This window comes from Triticum aestivum, chromosome 3D (genome assembly GCF_018294505.1).
Source record: "Triticum aestivum cultivar Chinese Spring chromosome 3D, IWGSC CS RefSeq v2.1, whole genome shotgun sequence".
Classification (NCBI taxonomy): Eukaryota; Viridiplantae; Streptophyta; class Magnoliopsida; order Poales; family Poaceae; genus Triticum; species Triticum aestivum.
Window position 1 is genome coordinate 48,915,048 of NC_057802.1, and position 18,630 is coordinate 48,933,677.

Consider the following 18,630-nt stretch of genomic DNA (forward strand, 5'->3'; position numbering starts at 1 on the left):
CCATCCATGGGCTACTGTTCATCCAGTCCTCCACCATCTACTGTTCATCCTGCCCTCCACGGGGTGGTTCTGTTCATCCAGCCCTCCACGGGGTCCTGTTCAACCACCCCTCCACAGGCACCCCTTCACCGTCTACTGTTCATCCAACCCTCCACACCACGGGGTCCTGTTCATCCAGAGGCAACGCCACCGCTCACTGTTCATCCAACCCCCCCCCCTGCAACGCTCACTGTTCATCCAATCGATCGGCTTCAGTTAGCAGCAGTAGCGAAGAAATCGCTCGATCGCGTTCAGTTAACAGCCATCCATCGATCGCTCGGGTTCAGTAACGCGTAGCCTGTAGTGCAATCGCTCGGGTTCGGTTAGAGCCCAACGCCTCGCTCGGGTTCGGTTAGAGCCCAACGCCTCGCACACACGCGCATACGTACGAGATAAACGCGCATCGCTCGGCCCCCGACCACCCACCGTAACCGGGGACTCCCCGATATTTTCCGCGCCCTCGCTTCTACCACGGTTTTTTCCGTCATGGATGGCCCAAAGAATGTCATGCAGCTGCGTCTCCGGCACGCCCAGGACGAAAAGCCCATTTTTTCATGATTTTTTGTCATAGAAATAGGAACCCACCACATCTATGATGATACCGGGTTTTGTCACAATTATCGTCATAGAAATGTCATAAGTATGACAGAAAAGATTTTCGTTCGGCCCAAAATGTTACGGATGTGTCTTTTTTTGTAGTGTCAGTTTCCCGCCCGCGGCGGGATGCCCCGATCCGGCTTCCGGAAGCCGGCACATAGTGGGTGTTGCCGGACTCGGCGATCACAACTTCGCCTCCTCATGGGGGAAAACTGCGAAGGCCCTCCCGCTCGAAGACGGCGGACCTTCACAGCTTCGGGGACTACTGTCGGGGGGTGAACCCCGTGCAGGCAACGGAACTCGGATCCTTTTCAAAAACACCGGGGCCAGCAACGCCCCTCAATCTGGGTCGCACTTGGCTGGGTTGCTCAACCCGGCCAAGTACCTCAACCCGGCCCCAACGGCTGGCACAAGACGGTCGAACCCGGCGCGACCAAGACTTCTCCAACAAGCCAGCCCTCCCTTGGCGCGTTCCTCAACCCGGCCACGGGTCAACTCCCGTCTCATCCCGGTCGTACGATGGAACGAGTCTCCAGTCAGGGATGAGCGCGGCAACAATGCCCCACCAACTCCTCCTGTCAGCCGGGGCGTGGCAACAGTACCCCACCTACCCTGCTGACCAGGGCCGACGTGGCTACAGTGCACCCGTCGTCACTGCTGACGCCAGCAACCGGTGACCTGACGGTGCGCCACTGTAGCGGACTCGACCCAGCCACTCAGTGACGATCGACAAGACGGCAAACAGTGCACCCTGGCGCACGGGGCCCGCGCCCGGAGAACCCGGCGAGCCCTGACACCCGGCGGGTCCCAACGCCGGCTTCCCGGACAATGACAACCTGGCCCACGGCCTTGTAACATTACCATTGTACCCCTGGGGGGTTGACCTATAAACCCCCCAGGAGCCCTCATGCGTAGGGGGGGGCACTCAAGCACGAGAACCACCAGACTAGCCACACACACGAGGAGGGGGAGCAGCCTAATTAAGCCTTGGCCCGTCTTCCTCCTTCTTCCATACAGCTCGAGGAGCAACTCTGTACTGTTACGTATAAACCACACTCGGCAGGACTAGGGGTGTTATCTCTCCGGAGAGCCCCGAATCTGGGTATGTCTTGCGTCCCGTGCTCGCTCATGCTGACCTCGCCTCTGGAGCCCACCGGTGCCCTCGAGCCTCCTCCTCTCTTTAGCCATCCCTTGGCATCTGCTGTGCGCCCACCACGACACTCTATGTTTTTCATTCACAATTAGATGGAAAAAGCAAGTATTATTATCCCTTTGAATCACCTATCGAGCTCCGAGTGCCCATCTTATCTCCTCTTCTCTGAGAAGCTTCAGCCGCTCCTTTTGCCACGCTATCAGCCACATCAAGAATACTCGCATCAACCTTTAAATCTAAATCGTTAATGAGATTGAGAGGTCTCTTTTTTCTACTTTATTAATTTGGCTCTCATTTTTAACTCGGCCCTTAGAGGACTGTCGAGTGAATCCCATCCCTTCACAAAGAAAGAAAAAAAATCGTGAATCGGGTATCCACCCCGCACGTCAGCCCTGCTTGAGACAACGAGCGGAGCATTACGTGTGCTGAGCCGTTGATGGCACTACTCCATTATACATGCCCCTCCTGTCCTCCATGTGCATGCAGGTATTGACATTTTACAAGACTGATTAGGCCACCCTGGTTTGTCGGATTGGACAATGTATGTGTGAACAGCCAATACTGACTATATCGACTACTTAGTACTTACCGTGTCTGTTAGTCAGTCGTATTGTATATACGAAGTAAACGTCATGTATCGACCAATCGATGAAGAATGCACGCACCGTATACGGAGCAACGGGCTGGAGTACATGGATGCTAACTACTGGCTAATGGCTAGCTTGCTGAGAGAGGCGGAGATAAGCTCTCATATTAGAGCATCTACAGCCCGACGTCTTAAACCCCCTGGTACATGGTTAGGACCGGCCGAAAAAAATCTAACCAGGCGCCTCAAAAGTCCGGGCTGACCGACACCTCATGTGTCCAGCCCAAATATGAGGCAGATATGGTGAGGCCCTAGTGCGCCCGGGCGCATCCGCCACGTCGGATCTAGCCCACGCTGGCCCATCCGACCCCACATATATTTCTCCCGATCCACTCCGCGGACCAAATCCTAGCCACTTCATTCTACTCCCCTTCACCCCCCCCCCCCCCCCCCCCCCCCCCTCCGCCACCCAAGCTCCCGTCTGACGATCTTCGGCATTCTCCGACATGGCGGGCAGCGGATCCGAAGACGACCAGTACAGATCCGTCGACTGGGGCGTCGTCCCATGCAGTTTGGAGGAGGCAATGACCGTCCGCATTGCACTCCGCCGCTCCCGGCAGAACAGCGCTCGACCGCCGGCGGGATCTGACCGGCGCAAGTCCATTGCGTCAGCACGTCGAGCGCTCGGGTCCTCTAGTGCTGGATCATCGCGGTCCTCTCGGGAGCCTTCCAATCTCCCTTTCCCCATCACCGGTCCAGCGGAGTATGAGTCCTACTGGGACCGGTGTGCTCGTCATGGGAAGGAGAGGATGAGGGTGGCCGAGGCCCCCCTCGCTGCCGACATGGCGGCGGCGGAGGCGGCTGATCCGGCGCCGCTGGCAGCCGCAAAGGAGGAAGCCATCCGCGCCCGCATTGTAAAGAAGAGGCAGCAGCGGACCGCGCGCGCCCTCGCCCGAGAGCAGAATCGGGCGTTCCGTGCCATGCCCGGACTACCCCCCAAAGAGGAGAAGGAGGATAGCGACGGGTCGGACAGCTCCGGCGCCAAGCAGATCTAGATCGATCCATACTGTCTCTTCGACCGCTATTTCCGCGAGAAGGACGGCGCCCTCGCCGGGAAGGGCATGGCCGCCGTGGATGATCTTCTCCATAGCTAGCATGTAGGTTAAACATATCAAATTTCGGTAGTCTGATGACATGTCCTGATGTAGTAGCCGGACGATGTGTATAATGCATCATTTACGTAGTTGCATGAGTTTCATTAGTTTGAGGTTTGTTAATTAAGATGTCCGGTTGTGAGAAGGAAAAATTTAAGCGTGACCGGTCAAAATTTAAGTGTGACCGGTCACTATTCGCTTACACATCTAGACGCGTCGGCGGGTGTTTGAGGGGCCGGATTTGCCTGCATATGCTCTTAAGCCACGCCTTAGTTTTCTTGACCAGCACCTAACTAGCACACATGCGACTTGTCATATCTTTCTTGACGGAATCAAACTTGCCTTACCTAGTACGCATATGTTATGCATTTACGTACAAGTATCAAGCATGAGCCATATAGATCTGGAGCTAGGGAATGGCATCTTAGTTCTGACTTTTGGTCGACAAGCCGGACGGCTTGCTTCTAAGTTCTAACAAGCTGGCTAGTGCCCTGCCGGCTCAATCCCTCTGAATTGCTCCATTGCTCCTTATATACGGAATAACGGAAGCATACATCTAGCCACGATAAGCCAAATACAGCCGCTAATGCACAGTTGCACATACATGGAGCCTAGCTAGCTGAGCTGCTACGTGTGTGTGGTATAGCTGGTAGAGAAAGAGATCGACACTCGACTCGAGATCGATCGAGCATGGCGTCTGCTTCGATCACGTTCGTGCTGAACCGGCTGGGGGAGCTGGCGGTGAAGGAGGCGGCGCTGCTGAGCGGCGTGGGCGACGACATCCGGCTGCTCCGGGACAAGCTCGAGTGGCTGCAGACCTTCATCCAGGACGCCGACCAGGAGCGGCGCGAGGGCGCCAACCAGTACGTGGGTCTCTGGGTCCGCCAGACCCGCGATGTGGCGCACGAGGTGGAGGACGTCCTCGACGAGTTCCTCCGCCGCCTCGACCACGACACGCTGCGGCAGGGGGTCCCCGCCTGGAGGAGGTGGCTCAGACTCGCCGCCTCCTGCACCACCCAGGTCTCCGTCCGCCATGACCTCCGGGAGCGGATGGACGGCATCAAGAACAGGCTCAAGGAGATCTCTGACAACGTCGACAAGTACAAGATCAGGACGTTCCGCCCCTCCGCCCCCGGCGCTTCTTCGTCGGCCCACAATTCTACCATCAACACCGTCCCCGCATGGTACGCGTACGTACAAAATCTCTCCCATCTCTACCTCTTACGTTTTGTTCCAATCCACCGTAATTTGCATAGTTTATACGGTACGAACAAAGTTCACCGTCCACCCGTGAAACCCAACTTAAGTACGATCGATGTTATTGGTCATGTAAATCATGTAGATATATATTGTTTGATATGTGATATTCATATTCATATTGTTTGATCGACACTTCAATATTCTTGTTCAAAACATGACTTTCAATACAGAAACAAATGTAAGATGTCAGTGCCAGCATTACAAAATATGGGTAGGGTGTGCATGCGTGCGTTAATGGAATGAGTGTACGTGCGAATGTATAAGCGTATGTGTCTGCACTGCGTTCAAAAAAAGATTTCATTTTAGTTATTTACGAAATAATTAACAAAGGCCCACAAAACCTCACTCTTAACAAAAAGGTACATCAAATATGTCATATTTACAAAGTATTATGTATGACTACGGTTTTTTATGAAGTTTTAAATGCATTGTTTTATTTCGGTATGAATTTTTGGGACATATGGGTCTAGGTGAACCCAAATTAGCAAAAGATAAATAAAAATGTTAGAAAAAGTGAAATATGTCTGCAATTTTTTTTTGTAGGAAACATGGTCTAGCGTTATACATGTGTGTTAAATTTCGCGGCAAAATGTATTCTGTGAAAATCCTGGCAAAGAAGACAAAAATGCTTGTATGAAAAATGTGAATAGTAACTTTATATCATATATCATTTTTTGTTTTAATTCGCCCAGAATATGGTGTGCTTAATTTGTCGCTAAGCTTTACGCTCACATGCATAACGCTAGACCATGTTTGCGCAAAAAAAAACTTTCAGAAATATTTGTAATTTTCTAATATTTCTTTAAAAAATATTCAAATCAGGTCCATGTGCACCCATGTCCACTGTTGTATTTTTGGTTTTATTATCAACTTTTTTTAAAAGAAACATTGCCATTTACATAATGATCTATATCAGCTGACATATCGGGTCAAATGCTGGCCATATCGGTTGACATATTTGTCTATATCAGTTGATACGTGTGAAAAAGAGTGAAATGATATGTTATATTTGTATCGTAGAGCCTCCTACTGACATATACAATTTTTATGGTATCAACCTAGATTTAGAAGCTTGGTATGACCTGGAACTTTGTGCATTGCTATAGTCCAATTTTTGTTCATTTTATTATTTTGATAAGCATTTTTTCATTTCATGGCGATCATTTTCCCGTAAAAGAATTTGAAAATAAATTCAGCACATCACAATGAGCTAATCACAAATCAATTTAATATTTTGTGGTTAATTAGAATAATTGACTTAATTATTCTGGGTGAATTTTGAGTTTGCTAAACACATGTCCCATGCGGTTTATTGAGTTAATTATTCTTTTTTTGTGAAACTGAGTTAATTATTCTACACACATAGAGAACCACTAGCATATTTAGAATGCTCTAAGGCCGATACAGTTTCATCTATGATGACATGAATATTTTTATTACTTTCCCAATTTATGTTGAGAGGTTATCAATGGCTACGATCACGTCTTTATGCATCTATGAGAGAGAGAGAGAGAGAGAGAGAGAGAGAGAGAGAGAGAGAAATATTATCTTTTAGAGAGACGGTAAGTCTCCAAAGTTGTATCTTCATAACCAGGACATCACTATGCATGATATATAGCTAAACAAATAAGGATTTGTCTATTCGGGTGTACATTCTAGAGAATTCATGCCCCTTGTGATATTGTTAATAAGACACGGGAGCATATAATTCTACTCCACTAATTCAGGTTGGACTAAAATTCTACTCCAAAAATCATGTCATATCCCAGATCACACCACAAGCCATTACTGTTTAAATATGCACAATGAGAATTACTTTCCAAAATTTATGAAACTTATGAACCCTTGAGTAACTGCGAAGGGAGCTCAAGCTCTCATGAAGCATACTCCTTTTTTTTGCATATCGGTGCACAAGAAAACAATGCATATACATTATACGGGAAATTATTTTCACATAGTATCTGATCTTTCCAGAGTGTATTTTATGGGACACACGGAAAACATTTAACTTTCATGAGTGTACAAAGGTACACTCGGTAATTTCTTTTCCCAAATGTCTTTTCCATGACACCTAGTAAATTTATAGATAGTCAGTAAATAAATGGACGCATGTCCTTGTTGACCACAGTTGACGGATTTTCCTGTAGTGAGATTCCTGAGTGTTTTAAGACACTCGGTAAAGTGACTTTTTTTAGCTTGTCATCACTTTTACGATATATATGTACATCCAAGATATTCTTTCTGTTTCTTTAACTTTTTAGAGAAAAAGCACGAAGGCCTGACTTCAAATGAATGAAGCCAAATTTTTTTTAACTTCCAAAAACACTTGTCTTTTCTTCAAAGTTAAAGAGACGCGCTTGCTCTGTCGCGTTTCACTTTAGTTGTATGCTATTGGCTTAAAATACTACTCCCTCAGTCCCATAATATAAGAGTGATTAGTGCTAAAAATGCTATTATATTATGGGACGGAGGGAGTAGTTAACGTATGTAAAAATTGCACTTGATGTTACATTGCCCCATACTTATTTATTTATTTATTTTACTAAATGTGCTTCCCTTTGAAATCAAACATATGCAGGGATGAGGGGAGCGAAGTGGTTGGCTTTAAAGATGAACGTGCAGAGCTGCAACGTTATCTTCTCGCTGGTGATGATACTAGCAGATCTGTCATGTCACTAGTTGGGGAGAGTGGCACTGGCAAATCCACACTTGCATGGGAAGTGTATGACAGTCCTATTATCCGGAAGCATTTTGATGTCCGAGCCTGGATCAATGTCCCACCACAAATAAGAGATGATGACATCTTGTACTTCATCTACAAGCGTTTGTGTCCCGAGAGTGAGGCCTGTGAACAAAAAAATTCGATCACAGAAAAAGTTCATAAAGCCCTCTCGCTGTACCTGAAGAATAAACGCTACCTGGTGATGCTTGATGGCCTGGTCAATTTCAGCAACTGGCACTCCATACTCCATAGCCTACCACAGAATGAGAAAGGCAGTAGAGTGATGGTCATCACTCGCCTGGAGGACAAAGAAGCTGCATATGCTAACCCAAAAGTTAGCACCCTCAAGATAGGCAAGCTCGACAAAAAAGATAGCTCATCGCTATTTCGTCGCAGAGTCTTTGGGGCCAACAACCAATTTAAAGAGAAGATCCTTGGCAGCAAAATCTCAGAACCCAATGTAAATATGGAGAAGGCATGCGAGAACATGTTCAAGATAACCCACGGACTACCCTTGGCCATTGTGGTGCTGGCTGGGCTTCTTCGGACAAAGAGCATATCAGAGTGGGAAGAGGTGTTGAAGAAGCTCGAGTCGGATAATGAGCCAAAGCAAGTGAAAAGGATCTTGGCTTTGAGCTTTGATGATCTCCCAAGTCGGCTCAAGTCTTGCTTCCTATATTTTGCAGGAGTGCCAGAGAACCTGATCTACAATGCGAGACGCCTCGTGCGGCTATGGGCCGCCGAGGGGTTTCTGAAGCCAAAGAAGGGGAAAACCATGGAGGACATTGGTCAGAACTACCTGAAGGAGCTGATCTCAAGGGAGATGATCCGCCTGGTGAAGAGGGACATGAATGGAGGTGTTTGGCTTGTTGCTATCCATGACCGTCTCCATGCTTTTGCACAGGCAGAAGCACATGAGGCGAGTTTCCTTGAGGCACATGACAATGCTGATCTCCTTGCACCCGGTGCAGTTCGCCGTCTGCACCTCCAGAACTACACAGAGACATATATACCAATGGGCACCGCATTCCCTAAGATGCGGTCCATCTTGGGTGATTTTGCTGAGGAAAGATCACAGAATGGGAAACGATCGCTTAGCTCCAAAGTAAGAGCGCATGGCCAATTGAAGAAGCAAGGTAACAATAGTGATTTACGCTACCATGCTCTCCGTTTTCTGCCGGCATCCAAGTTCCTCCGTGTAATTGATCTCCGGGGGTTAAGGATAAAAAAGGTGCCTGGTGCAATTGGGGATATGATCCATGTAAGGTACCTAGGGCTCCGGAGTCGCTCCCTTACCAAACTCCCTTCCTCCATTGCTCGTCTCATCAACCTTCAGACACTTGACATAAAGAGAACTGAGGTGAAGAAGGTGACACGAGCATTCTGGGAGATTCCGACGCTGCGGCATGTTGTGGCCAACATGCTAGGACTGCCAAAGTCAGCTGGGGTGCTCAACAACATGCAAACACTCACAGGCTTGCTTTGCTCTGATCGTTTAGGCAACGACATCAAGCCTTTACAAAACATGGTTTATCTTCGCAACTTGCAGATTTCAGGTCTGGATAACCGGCACTGGGAAGCACTTAGAGAAGTGTTCAAGAAGCTTGAGTCACTCATGTACCTGCAGCTTGCTGGGAAAGATATTCCACTCGAACTCTTCACGAAATTCACACTGCGCCGCCTGCAGATCCTAGAGCTGCTCGGGAAAATCGACAAATCAAGTGTTAATGAGGAGGACCAGTACACACTACCCAATGTCACTAGGCTAGTGCTCAAGCTATCATTGGCAGATCAGAAGTTCATTGACAAGATAGGTGAGCTGCCAAGCCTCATGGAGCTAGTATTGTCCGAAGATTCCTACTGTGAAGAAAATCTCTTGTTTTCTGATAAAGGATTCAACAATGTCACAAGCTTGGTGATGGCCAACCTAACAATGGTGAAAAAGTGGACAATACGACCCATGTCCATTCCGAAGGTTCAAAAGATCGTTCTATCTGGTTGCCCCAACATGGAGATCAAGCTTGAAGGGAAAGAAGGGGAAGAAAGCCTAGAAGGTTTGATGGCAGATCTCAAGGAAGTAGTGGTCTGCAACATGCTGCAAGAGGGCTCCATCATCGTCAAGCCTGCAAATTCTGCCTTTGAGGAGAAGATCAACCATGTGGCCATCAAAACGAAGAGTGAAGACATAACAGGTGCAACGCAACGAGATGGAAGGTGGAGGGCAGGTATGATAGCTGGCAACATGTACCAGAACTAGAACTCTTCTCACATGCATGACCTTGCTTGCACTGGACTTGGCCGTGTGAAATTTCTAGTACAATTTTTAATTCGTGCGTCTATTAAACTCATCATCTTGATTAATTAAGCTTTCCTTTAGGAGTATTTATGTATTTCTGTTGTAATATTACCAATAAAGCAGGTATCTGCGTGTAGAGCGTTCTTAAATTCAGCAAGGCTAAATTATATAGTGATCGTGTTCAACTAATCGGTACATGGTATTTGTCGTGTTGCATGCACAATAGACAATGTAAGGATTGTGTTATGTATACAATATATGCAAGTGTAATGTCACTGTGTGTTGTAAAACAAAAGTTATGTCTTAATTAATTTAGTGCATGTTGCACATTATATGCGCTAGTTTGATCTTTGTCTCGTATAATTTTCCCTTGCATACTACACCACCTCCGTGCATGTATTGTTTTGTTGGGGGAAGCCGAAAAAATCCCTGTTGATCACAACCAAGCAGTGAGAAGAGTCATCATAATCTTACATTCTTAAGAAATTGGTCCCACTTCTCTCTACATGCAGAATGTCCACATCATCTTACATGGAAATTCCCTACTGTCGTATTTATTTTAACATGCAGCTGGTCCACATCAGCATACATGCCATGCCAGCAGTTACTTTCCAATCATTTCCTTTCTTTCTGGCCGAACAACTATTAGGCCGCGTTCGGCTCCTCTCCGCTCCCTCCACTCCGCTCCGGAGCGGACCAGGCTCTAACTCATTTTCACGGAGCGGTTAAAACTGAGCTCCACAACTCTGCGGAGTCAGAGCAGAGAGGAGGGATTCCGAACAAGGCCTTAGTCTACCGAAAAATTTGCCAACCGATTGCACAAAAAAGCAATATCACTTGGTGAACATGATGGCGCATGAGGCGCCAGTCCACCATCTAGCCCCAACTTTCTTGAGTAAATTGCATGTTTCATCCTTATACTTGTTGGCTTGTAACAAAACAATCCTCATACTCGAAAAATGCTCCAGTACGATCCTGAGACTTGCAAATACATAACAAGTACGGTCCTATGTACACCCGCAAAAAAAAAAGTACGGTCCTATGTACATTTTGTGATACGTTGGGCCCTTTCTCCCCTGCCACGTCAGCGATGGGAGCTGGTCCAGCTGAACTAACTGACCTCTGTATCCATCGATCGATCCCCGAGAATTTGGTAGGCGTTTGTTCGTGTGTTCTTTCCCGGGAACTACATAGGCCACGGCGGAGGAGGATTTTGATCAGCGGCTGTTGGGGACAGGCCGGCATAGCTGGCGGATCTAGAAGGGAGGCGAAGGCGTTGGCATCTGTATTGCTGTGAGCGGCACCGATGGCAACCGTGCTGAACTGTTGATACGTTCGGTTCCCATGATGTGAATGGTTTTGCCCATTCCGCTGATGGAATCATTGGCTGAGTTGATACATGATGGTTACAACTTCTATATAAGCGGTTCATATGTTGCAAGTCTTGGTAATCTTGCTGGTTGCTTAATGAAACAATCTTGTACTCTCTCCGTTTTTAAATATAAGACCTTTTTGAGATTTCAATATGGAATAGATACGAAGAGAAATGAGTGAATCTACACTCTAAAATATGTCTATATTACATATGTATATAGTTCGTATTGAAATATCTAAAAGGTCTTATATTTAGAAAAGGATGCTTCCCCGTTCCTTGATATAAGATCTTTTAGCTTTTTCTTGATTCATATGTATCTAGACACATTTTTATATATGTGTTCACTTATTTTAGTATGTATGTAGTCAATATCCTATTTTAAAATAGCTAAAAGGTCTTATATTAGGAAACGGAGGGCTGCTCATTTGTACACTTGTATCTTACTATTTTCTATTTTTGAGCTGGACGTGCGGCTTGGTTCGTCTCGTCTCAGCCCAACTCCCGCGCGCCTGACCGGTTCTGCTGCACCAAGCCGCAGTTGACGTGGCAGGGGGAAATGGAGAACGTATTCTGCAAAGCGTACCCAGGATTGTCTCTGTTACGTTTTAACAAGTCTGAGGATGGTACTGGAGCATTCTTCGAGTACGAGGATGGTTTTGTTACAGGCCAGCAATTACAAGGATGAAACATGCAATTTACTCTCTCTTTTTTAACATCAACTTTATTAATTAAAAATAATGGTTACATTGTCAATAAGAAGAGATGCAATATTTTTCATCGGCTCTCAATCCAATCCCTAGTCATGGAACATTTAGCTATTCTAGCAAGCTCATGAGCTACTTTGTTCGCTTCTCTATTACACTAGTACGAGGAAAATCACAAGCTATAAAAAACAATCCTCAAAATTGCAGCCGCCGCTCCTGCAGAATGTCCTCCGTTCTTCATTGTGTCAATGACTTTCATGTTGTCAGAATTGACAATGAGACGATTGCAACCCGCCATTTGTGCCAGCAATAAGCCAAACCTATGCCTCCGCTGTAGCATCCGCACAGCACTCAATCTTCCAGTTTCCACCTACAATGAACTTTCCTTTGTCATCCCTGATAACAGCGCCTGTAGTGCCCCTTAGCTGATCATGGTCAAAAGAAGCGTCCACATTCAATTTAACAAACCCCATGGGATGTCTGCTCCATCCTTCATTCTTCCTCTCTGCCTTTGGTGAGTGGGCATTCACATAATTTGATGTTGTAGCCTGAATCCCAAACGAGGTTTGTGACGCCTCTTGTAACTTGCCCTCGTGAACTAGCTTCCGTCTATTCCACCACAAGTACCACGCGGTTATAGCGATCAGCTCTCGTGCATTCTGGGAGCCCAAGATAGGAAGTTCTTAATCAGGCGTAAGGAGTAGTACTTCAAGGACTGCCTCTCCTGCACGATCCACCACACAAGCTTTTTTAACCACTTCATACAACCCCAAATTTTCCCACACTTCTTTTGCCTATTGGCACAGAAACAACACGTGTTTAGTATCCTCTGGTCCGTTCGGACATGCTGGGCAAATTGGCAAAGTTTTTATGTGTCTATTGGCCAGCGTAACCCGACACGGTAGAGTCCCATGAAGCGTACGCCAGATGAAAATTTTGACCTTTGCCGGACAAGCTAATTTCCATATCTTACCCCAAATAGGGTTGATCTTACTTTTACCCATACCATTTGTGTATTCCAATTTCCTCTGTGTTGTTTACTCCATTTCTCCACATAGGCTGATCTTATCGTGAATAACCAGTTTTTAGTATAGCTCCAAGCAATGAAGTCCGGCATATTGTGCATAGGGAGAGGGATCGCCAGGACTCTTTGAGCATCAATTGGCCACAATGTTTGTCGCACCAAATCTTCATCCCAAAAATTCGTGACTGCATCAATAAGAGCAGAAACTTTCGTCAATAGATTCCCTCTTCTAGGAGTAATAATTCTCCTATTGGCGCAATTCGGGATCCATGCGTCTCTCCATATATCATTATTTTCTCCATTACCGACCCTTCATATATAACCATTCCTGAGAGATTCCACTCCCGCCATAATGTTTTGCCAAGTAAAAGAGGACCCTTTTTTAAACTTGCATTCATCAAATCCCCCTCTGGGAAATACTTGGCTCTTAAGATTGTGGCACATAACGATTCAGGATTATCCAGGGGACGCCAAGCTTGTTTAGCTAACAATGGCAAATTAAAACAATGTATATCTCGAAAACTCATTCCTCCTTGTCCTTTTGGAACACACATCTTCCACCACGCCATCCAGTGCATCCTTTTCTGATTGTCTTCATCACCCCACCAGAATTGCGACATCGCGTCAATGATTCATTTGCAAAAAAAATTAGGAATTTTAAAGACGGACATGGCATATGATGGGATAGTTTGAACAACAGATTTAAGCAAAATTTCCTTTTCTCCAGCAGATAACAACTTTTCCCTCCATCCATTAATCTTCATAATAATTCGAGCAAAATTTCCTTGTCCAGTTTGATGGCACACTATCCCTCCTTACCCGCTCTTTTCTTTTTTATTGTGTGGAAGCACTATATGGTATTAAAATATTATCTGTGACCATTCTTCTAGGAAAAAAGGCACTCTGAGTTGGGCTGATAACATCTGATAGAATTATCTTCAATCGCGCAGCAATCATTTTGGAGATAACCTTGTACATCACATTGCATAAACTAATTGGTCCAAACTGAGTAACCTTTTCCGGAGAGTTAACCTTTGGGATCATAACTATTGCAGCATCATTCCACCCTGACGATATTGAACAAGTATTCACCGCCTTGAGGACCTCTTCTATCATGCCATCTCCCAACATGGACCAAAATCTCTTGTAAAAGACAGCGTGTAGACCATCTGAACCCGGTGCTTTAAAATCACCAATGTCGAATAAAGCCTTCCGAACTTCCTCTGATGTATAAGGAGCCGTAAGGGCATTATTCATTCCATCTGTCACTTTTCTTTTGAAATGAGAGAGAACATCCGGGTTTGGTTGAGAGACTTCTGACGTAAAAAGATTTTTAAAATACCCTCTAATATAATCCTTCATCTCCGTATCTTGCACCCAAACCCCATTGTCCCCAAGCATTTTTTTTAATCTGATTCCTTTTTCTTCTTGATGTTGACGCAGTATGGAAAAAAGAGGTGTTACGATCCCCATGCAATAGCCAATTTGTGCGACCACGCTGTATCCAGTAAATCTCCTCTTGTTCCAACAAATTTTCAACAAATTTGCAATTTACTCTCTCAGTAGTGAGTCCAACCCGGTGGAGGCAGTCGAGTCTTAGGCAGACCATTCTCCCTTTCCCTTCCATCGGCTCCTTCGTCCCCTCCCCCACCACTGCCGCGAGGTGCGAACCCGATCTCGATCCCCATGGCGGCGGCCGCGCTCTCCTCCTCGCGGCGAGCCCTGCACACCGTCCACCGCCACCTCCTCCTCCGCCCCTCCCCCTTCCCCTCCCCCCGCGCCCCTCCCACTCCCGTCCCCCGCCACTTCCCCGCCCCTCCCGCCCCCTCCTTCTCCCGCTTCTTCACCACCGCGCGCCCCGAGACGAGGCCGCCGCGGCATGGCCTTCCGGCCCTGCCGCAGCAGCACAAGGCGGTGCAGCGGCTTGTGGGCGGGGTCAGGTCGTTCGCGAGCGGCGGCGGCGGCGGCGGGGCGAAGCTCGCCCCGCTCGGGCAGGGGGTGAGGGGGCTGGGGCGGCCGGTGGAGGCGGCCAAGAACGCCGCGGCGCGGTACCGGGAGGCCGTGGGGCTGCAGGTCGAGGCCTTCTGGCGGCGCAACTACCTGCTGCTCGTCGGCGCCGGAGGCGTCATCGTCTGCATCGCGCTCTGGCGGGTCATGTTCGGCATCGCCAGCACCTTCGTCGGCCTCTCCGAGGGCATGGCCAAGTACGGCTTCCTCGCGCTCGCCACCGCCATGGTCGCCTTCGCTGTGAGTTGCTCCCCTTCTCTGTCTCACTAGCTATAAGATATACTGTAGTACTGCACGAATGGTAGCGCTATTCCAGTAACACCACGGGGCTATGCTCACAATCTAGCTTGGTGAAGTATTCCGGGTAACCTTCAATGTTATTCTAGGCGGTTCATTTCGTAGGGATTGCAATGCCACTGTATTTTTCCCTTCCAAACTGTGCTGTATATGCCATGCTTCCAAAATTGCCACACTGTTACTAAAAGAACCCACACTTCACCCTGATGGGCTGGCATCCATGCGTGTGATCCATGCAATGTTAGAAATGTGGAGATCGCACCATATTACCGTGCTATCAGTGTGAAGATAGTTTTCCTTTTGATTTACTATTGCATCTGAGCTGCAACAAGCCATTACTTTGGTTATGTACTTATACCTTGGATTGCTTAAGAACCAAATTCACTGTCTATTGTTCATACAGTAAATGCATTGTATCATACAGTTTGTTCTTAAACATAGAGGATGGATGAGGATTCACCAAGCAGATGTCCATCGACAACTGGTACTGGGTTCTTAGATAGTGGCTGATTGCCCTGGAATTGCCAAGTTGCCAACTACTGGCCTCACAGATGATGCTTTACCATATAGCGCAACAAACCGAGTTTACACCATGTTTCAAAATATCGGTACCAGTTAATTGCTAAGCCAAAGAACTAGATAGCCATGCTTATAATAATGTCGCCCGTTCATGTGTCTGTCATTTTGGTGCGCATGAGCAATGTAGTAATTTTGGTTTCTTTGATTCCCATGAATACAAAATTGCAGGAATAGAGAAACGTTGGATTCTGGTGTCATGCCTTCTTGAGTTCTAGGGAGATTAAAATAATGCCTGATTGCACCATCGAAAACCATATGAGCCATTGCCTATGTACTTGCACCCTTTATTGCTTAAGTCTATTGTTCATTAAGTAAATGCTTTGTCGTTAACAATGGATGATGAATCAGAATCCACCTGGTGGGATATTCATCGAGAATTGGTATGCCCATTGTGCTTTACCATGTAGGGCAACATACCAAGGGCCTATGCTGTTTCAAAATATCAGTAGCAGTTAATCACGGAGCCAAAATACTGGATAAGCATGCTTATAATACCGTCGCTCATTCATGTCTGTCATTTTTCATGCGCATGGATGATACAGTAGTTTGAGTCTCTTTGATTCACAGAATTTGAAAATGCAGGAATAGAGAAAATATAGGATTACAGGTTCGCACCCTCTTGAGTTCTATGGACTTAAAATGCTGTTTGATTGCACCATCAGAAAACCATAGTATTCTCAGGAGGTCTTAATCAATGGAAATTTTGCTATGAGATAGAGTGCAGATGAGATCATAGAACAATTGTATGGATTGTAATCCTACAAATCAAACAACCCACATAGGGAAGTTCTTTAGGATTACATCCTGGAAATGTTATGAATATTCCTTGAAACATAGAGGCCCTCAACTTTTGGGTGCTCATGGCCTGGGCGATATTAATTTTATGGTGAAAAAGGTCTTCTGTTTGTTGAGATGCAGAGATGGAGTATACAAATATGAGGGACATGAACTATTAAACCGGCAAATTGTCAATAAGTTGTCTACTTGCGGCACAATATAGCTCATCACAAATTTTGGGTGGCCCATATTGTTTTATCCTCTGTTTTATTGTCATGTTAATTACTCGTAATAGCGTGTAGTTGATAATCTAGGCTTTTTAGTGCAACTTCTCTTGACAGATGATGCCATGTTTTTGGGAAATTAAATGATTTCTATTGTCTATGTTTGTCTTAGGGTATGTACGCACGTGCAAGGTTCACCATAAATCCTGACAAGGTTTACAGAATTGCAATGACAAAGCTCAATACCTCTGCTGCAATCCTTGAAGTCATGGGTGCACCCTTAGCTGGCACTGATGTCAGAGCATATGTTATGTCTGGTGGAGGCCCTAAACTAAAGGACTTCAAATTCAGGGTTGGTGGCAAACGGTGCTTTCTTATCTTCCCCATCAAAGGATCAGAAAGAAAGGGTCTTGTAAGTGTTGAGGTCAAGAAGAAAAAAGGACAGGTATTTAAAATGTTCTTCTCTATTTTGTAGCAAACTCTACTTCAGTAACTCTAGATTGAACAGCCTGGTACTTATGCATGGACCATATAATTAAGTACCGGACCATTAGTGTGTGAGTGAACACTTTTAACAATTTATTCCGAAGGTAGAGTTAAGTGAAGAAAATTTCCATCAAATTATCGGTTCTCTTCAAACTTAATGCACAATCTTGTGCTTATGTCAGTTTTTTTGGCAGCCCTTCTGTAGAAATGAACAAAGTTTATCATAGAAAGTTGATATTTTTGTCATACAACATTATGGTTGACTCATTGTTTGTATTCAATTAGTTTGTTTTGGTGTTATATACTACGTTCATTTAGTATTATATACTACGTATATGAAGAGAGCTAATATAAGATCTCATCCTGCTTGAGAAAGTAGTAAACGAATGGTATTATTATCCCAATGACAGCAAATTTTCTGACCTTACTCTAATTCGTTTGCAGTATGACATGAAGCTGCTTGCTGTTGACATACCGATGGCGACAGGGCCTGACCAGCGGCTATTCCTTGTCGGCGACGAGCAGGAGTACAAGGTTGGTGGAGGCTTGATATCCGAGCTGCGGGATCCTATAGTGAAGGCTATGGCTGCAGAAAAGGAGTTTGATTATCTTGATGAAAGAGAGGACGCAGAGGATGAGCGCAGGGAGCGAGAGGAGGCCGAGGAAGAGGCAGCCGAAGCGTTAAGGCGAGAGGAGGACAGATTACGGGAGGAGGCGAAAGAGAGGCAGCGGCGAGAAGCTGAGAATCTTGAGAAAGGCAGCTGACCCAATTGACCCACACCGCTTTTTTCTTCGTGTTGTGCATTTCTCAACTTTACCTCCTCACTCTTACAATGCGTAGCGATCAGCATTTTCGCGGCGACGGAAAGATTGCGTCTGAGTTTCAGAGAGGCGGTTTCGCCTTTCACAGCGTGTCGATAGGGTAATAAATTTTGGCTGCTCCTCAAAATGGTTTACTCGGGAGCGCATTGTGTAATTTAGTGGCTGCATGAATGAATGATGGCTGTAGCCTGCCCTTTTTGGTGCCTACTGTACGCGCGCGGTGCTTTCGGATGCTTTGAGCTAGTGTGCCGTATGCTCCGCCACATTTTGCACCCATTGGTTATTTGGCTTGATAGGTGCGCCCGCTGGTGCAGCAGCGGTTCCATGTTTCTGTGCACTTCCCAGTATTCTGGTTTAGGATTTAAGGTTGTGCCCCCAAAAATCAAATTCTTTGCATGGTTAGCTCTACAAGATTGGATTTGGACCGCCGATAGGTTGGGGAAGCGGGGTTGGCAAAATTGTGGTCTCTATCAACTTTGCAAAAGAGCAAGAAATGAGAGCACATCTCTTCTTCAAATGTCGTTGCAC

General features: G+C 46.3%; 1 protein-coding gene across 1 annotated transcript; it reads left to right on the forward strand.

Moving 5' to 3' along the window:
- Positions 1-14,513: 14,513 nt before the first annotated feature.
- LOC123077302 (uncharacterized) lies at positions 14,514-18,307 on the forward strand. The gene is made up of 3 exons (XM_044499554.1): positions 14,514-15,157; positions 16,967-17,239; positions 17,725-18,307. Exons 1-3 carry the CDS (start codon positions 14,597-14,599, stop codon positions 18,043-18,045), a joined length of 1,155 nt encoding a protein of 384 aa, XP_044355489.1. The 5' UTR covers positions 14,514-14,596; the 3' UTR covers positions 18,046-18,307.
- Positions 18,308-18,630: the final 323 nt, after the last annotated feature.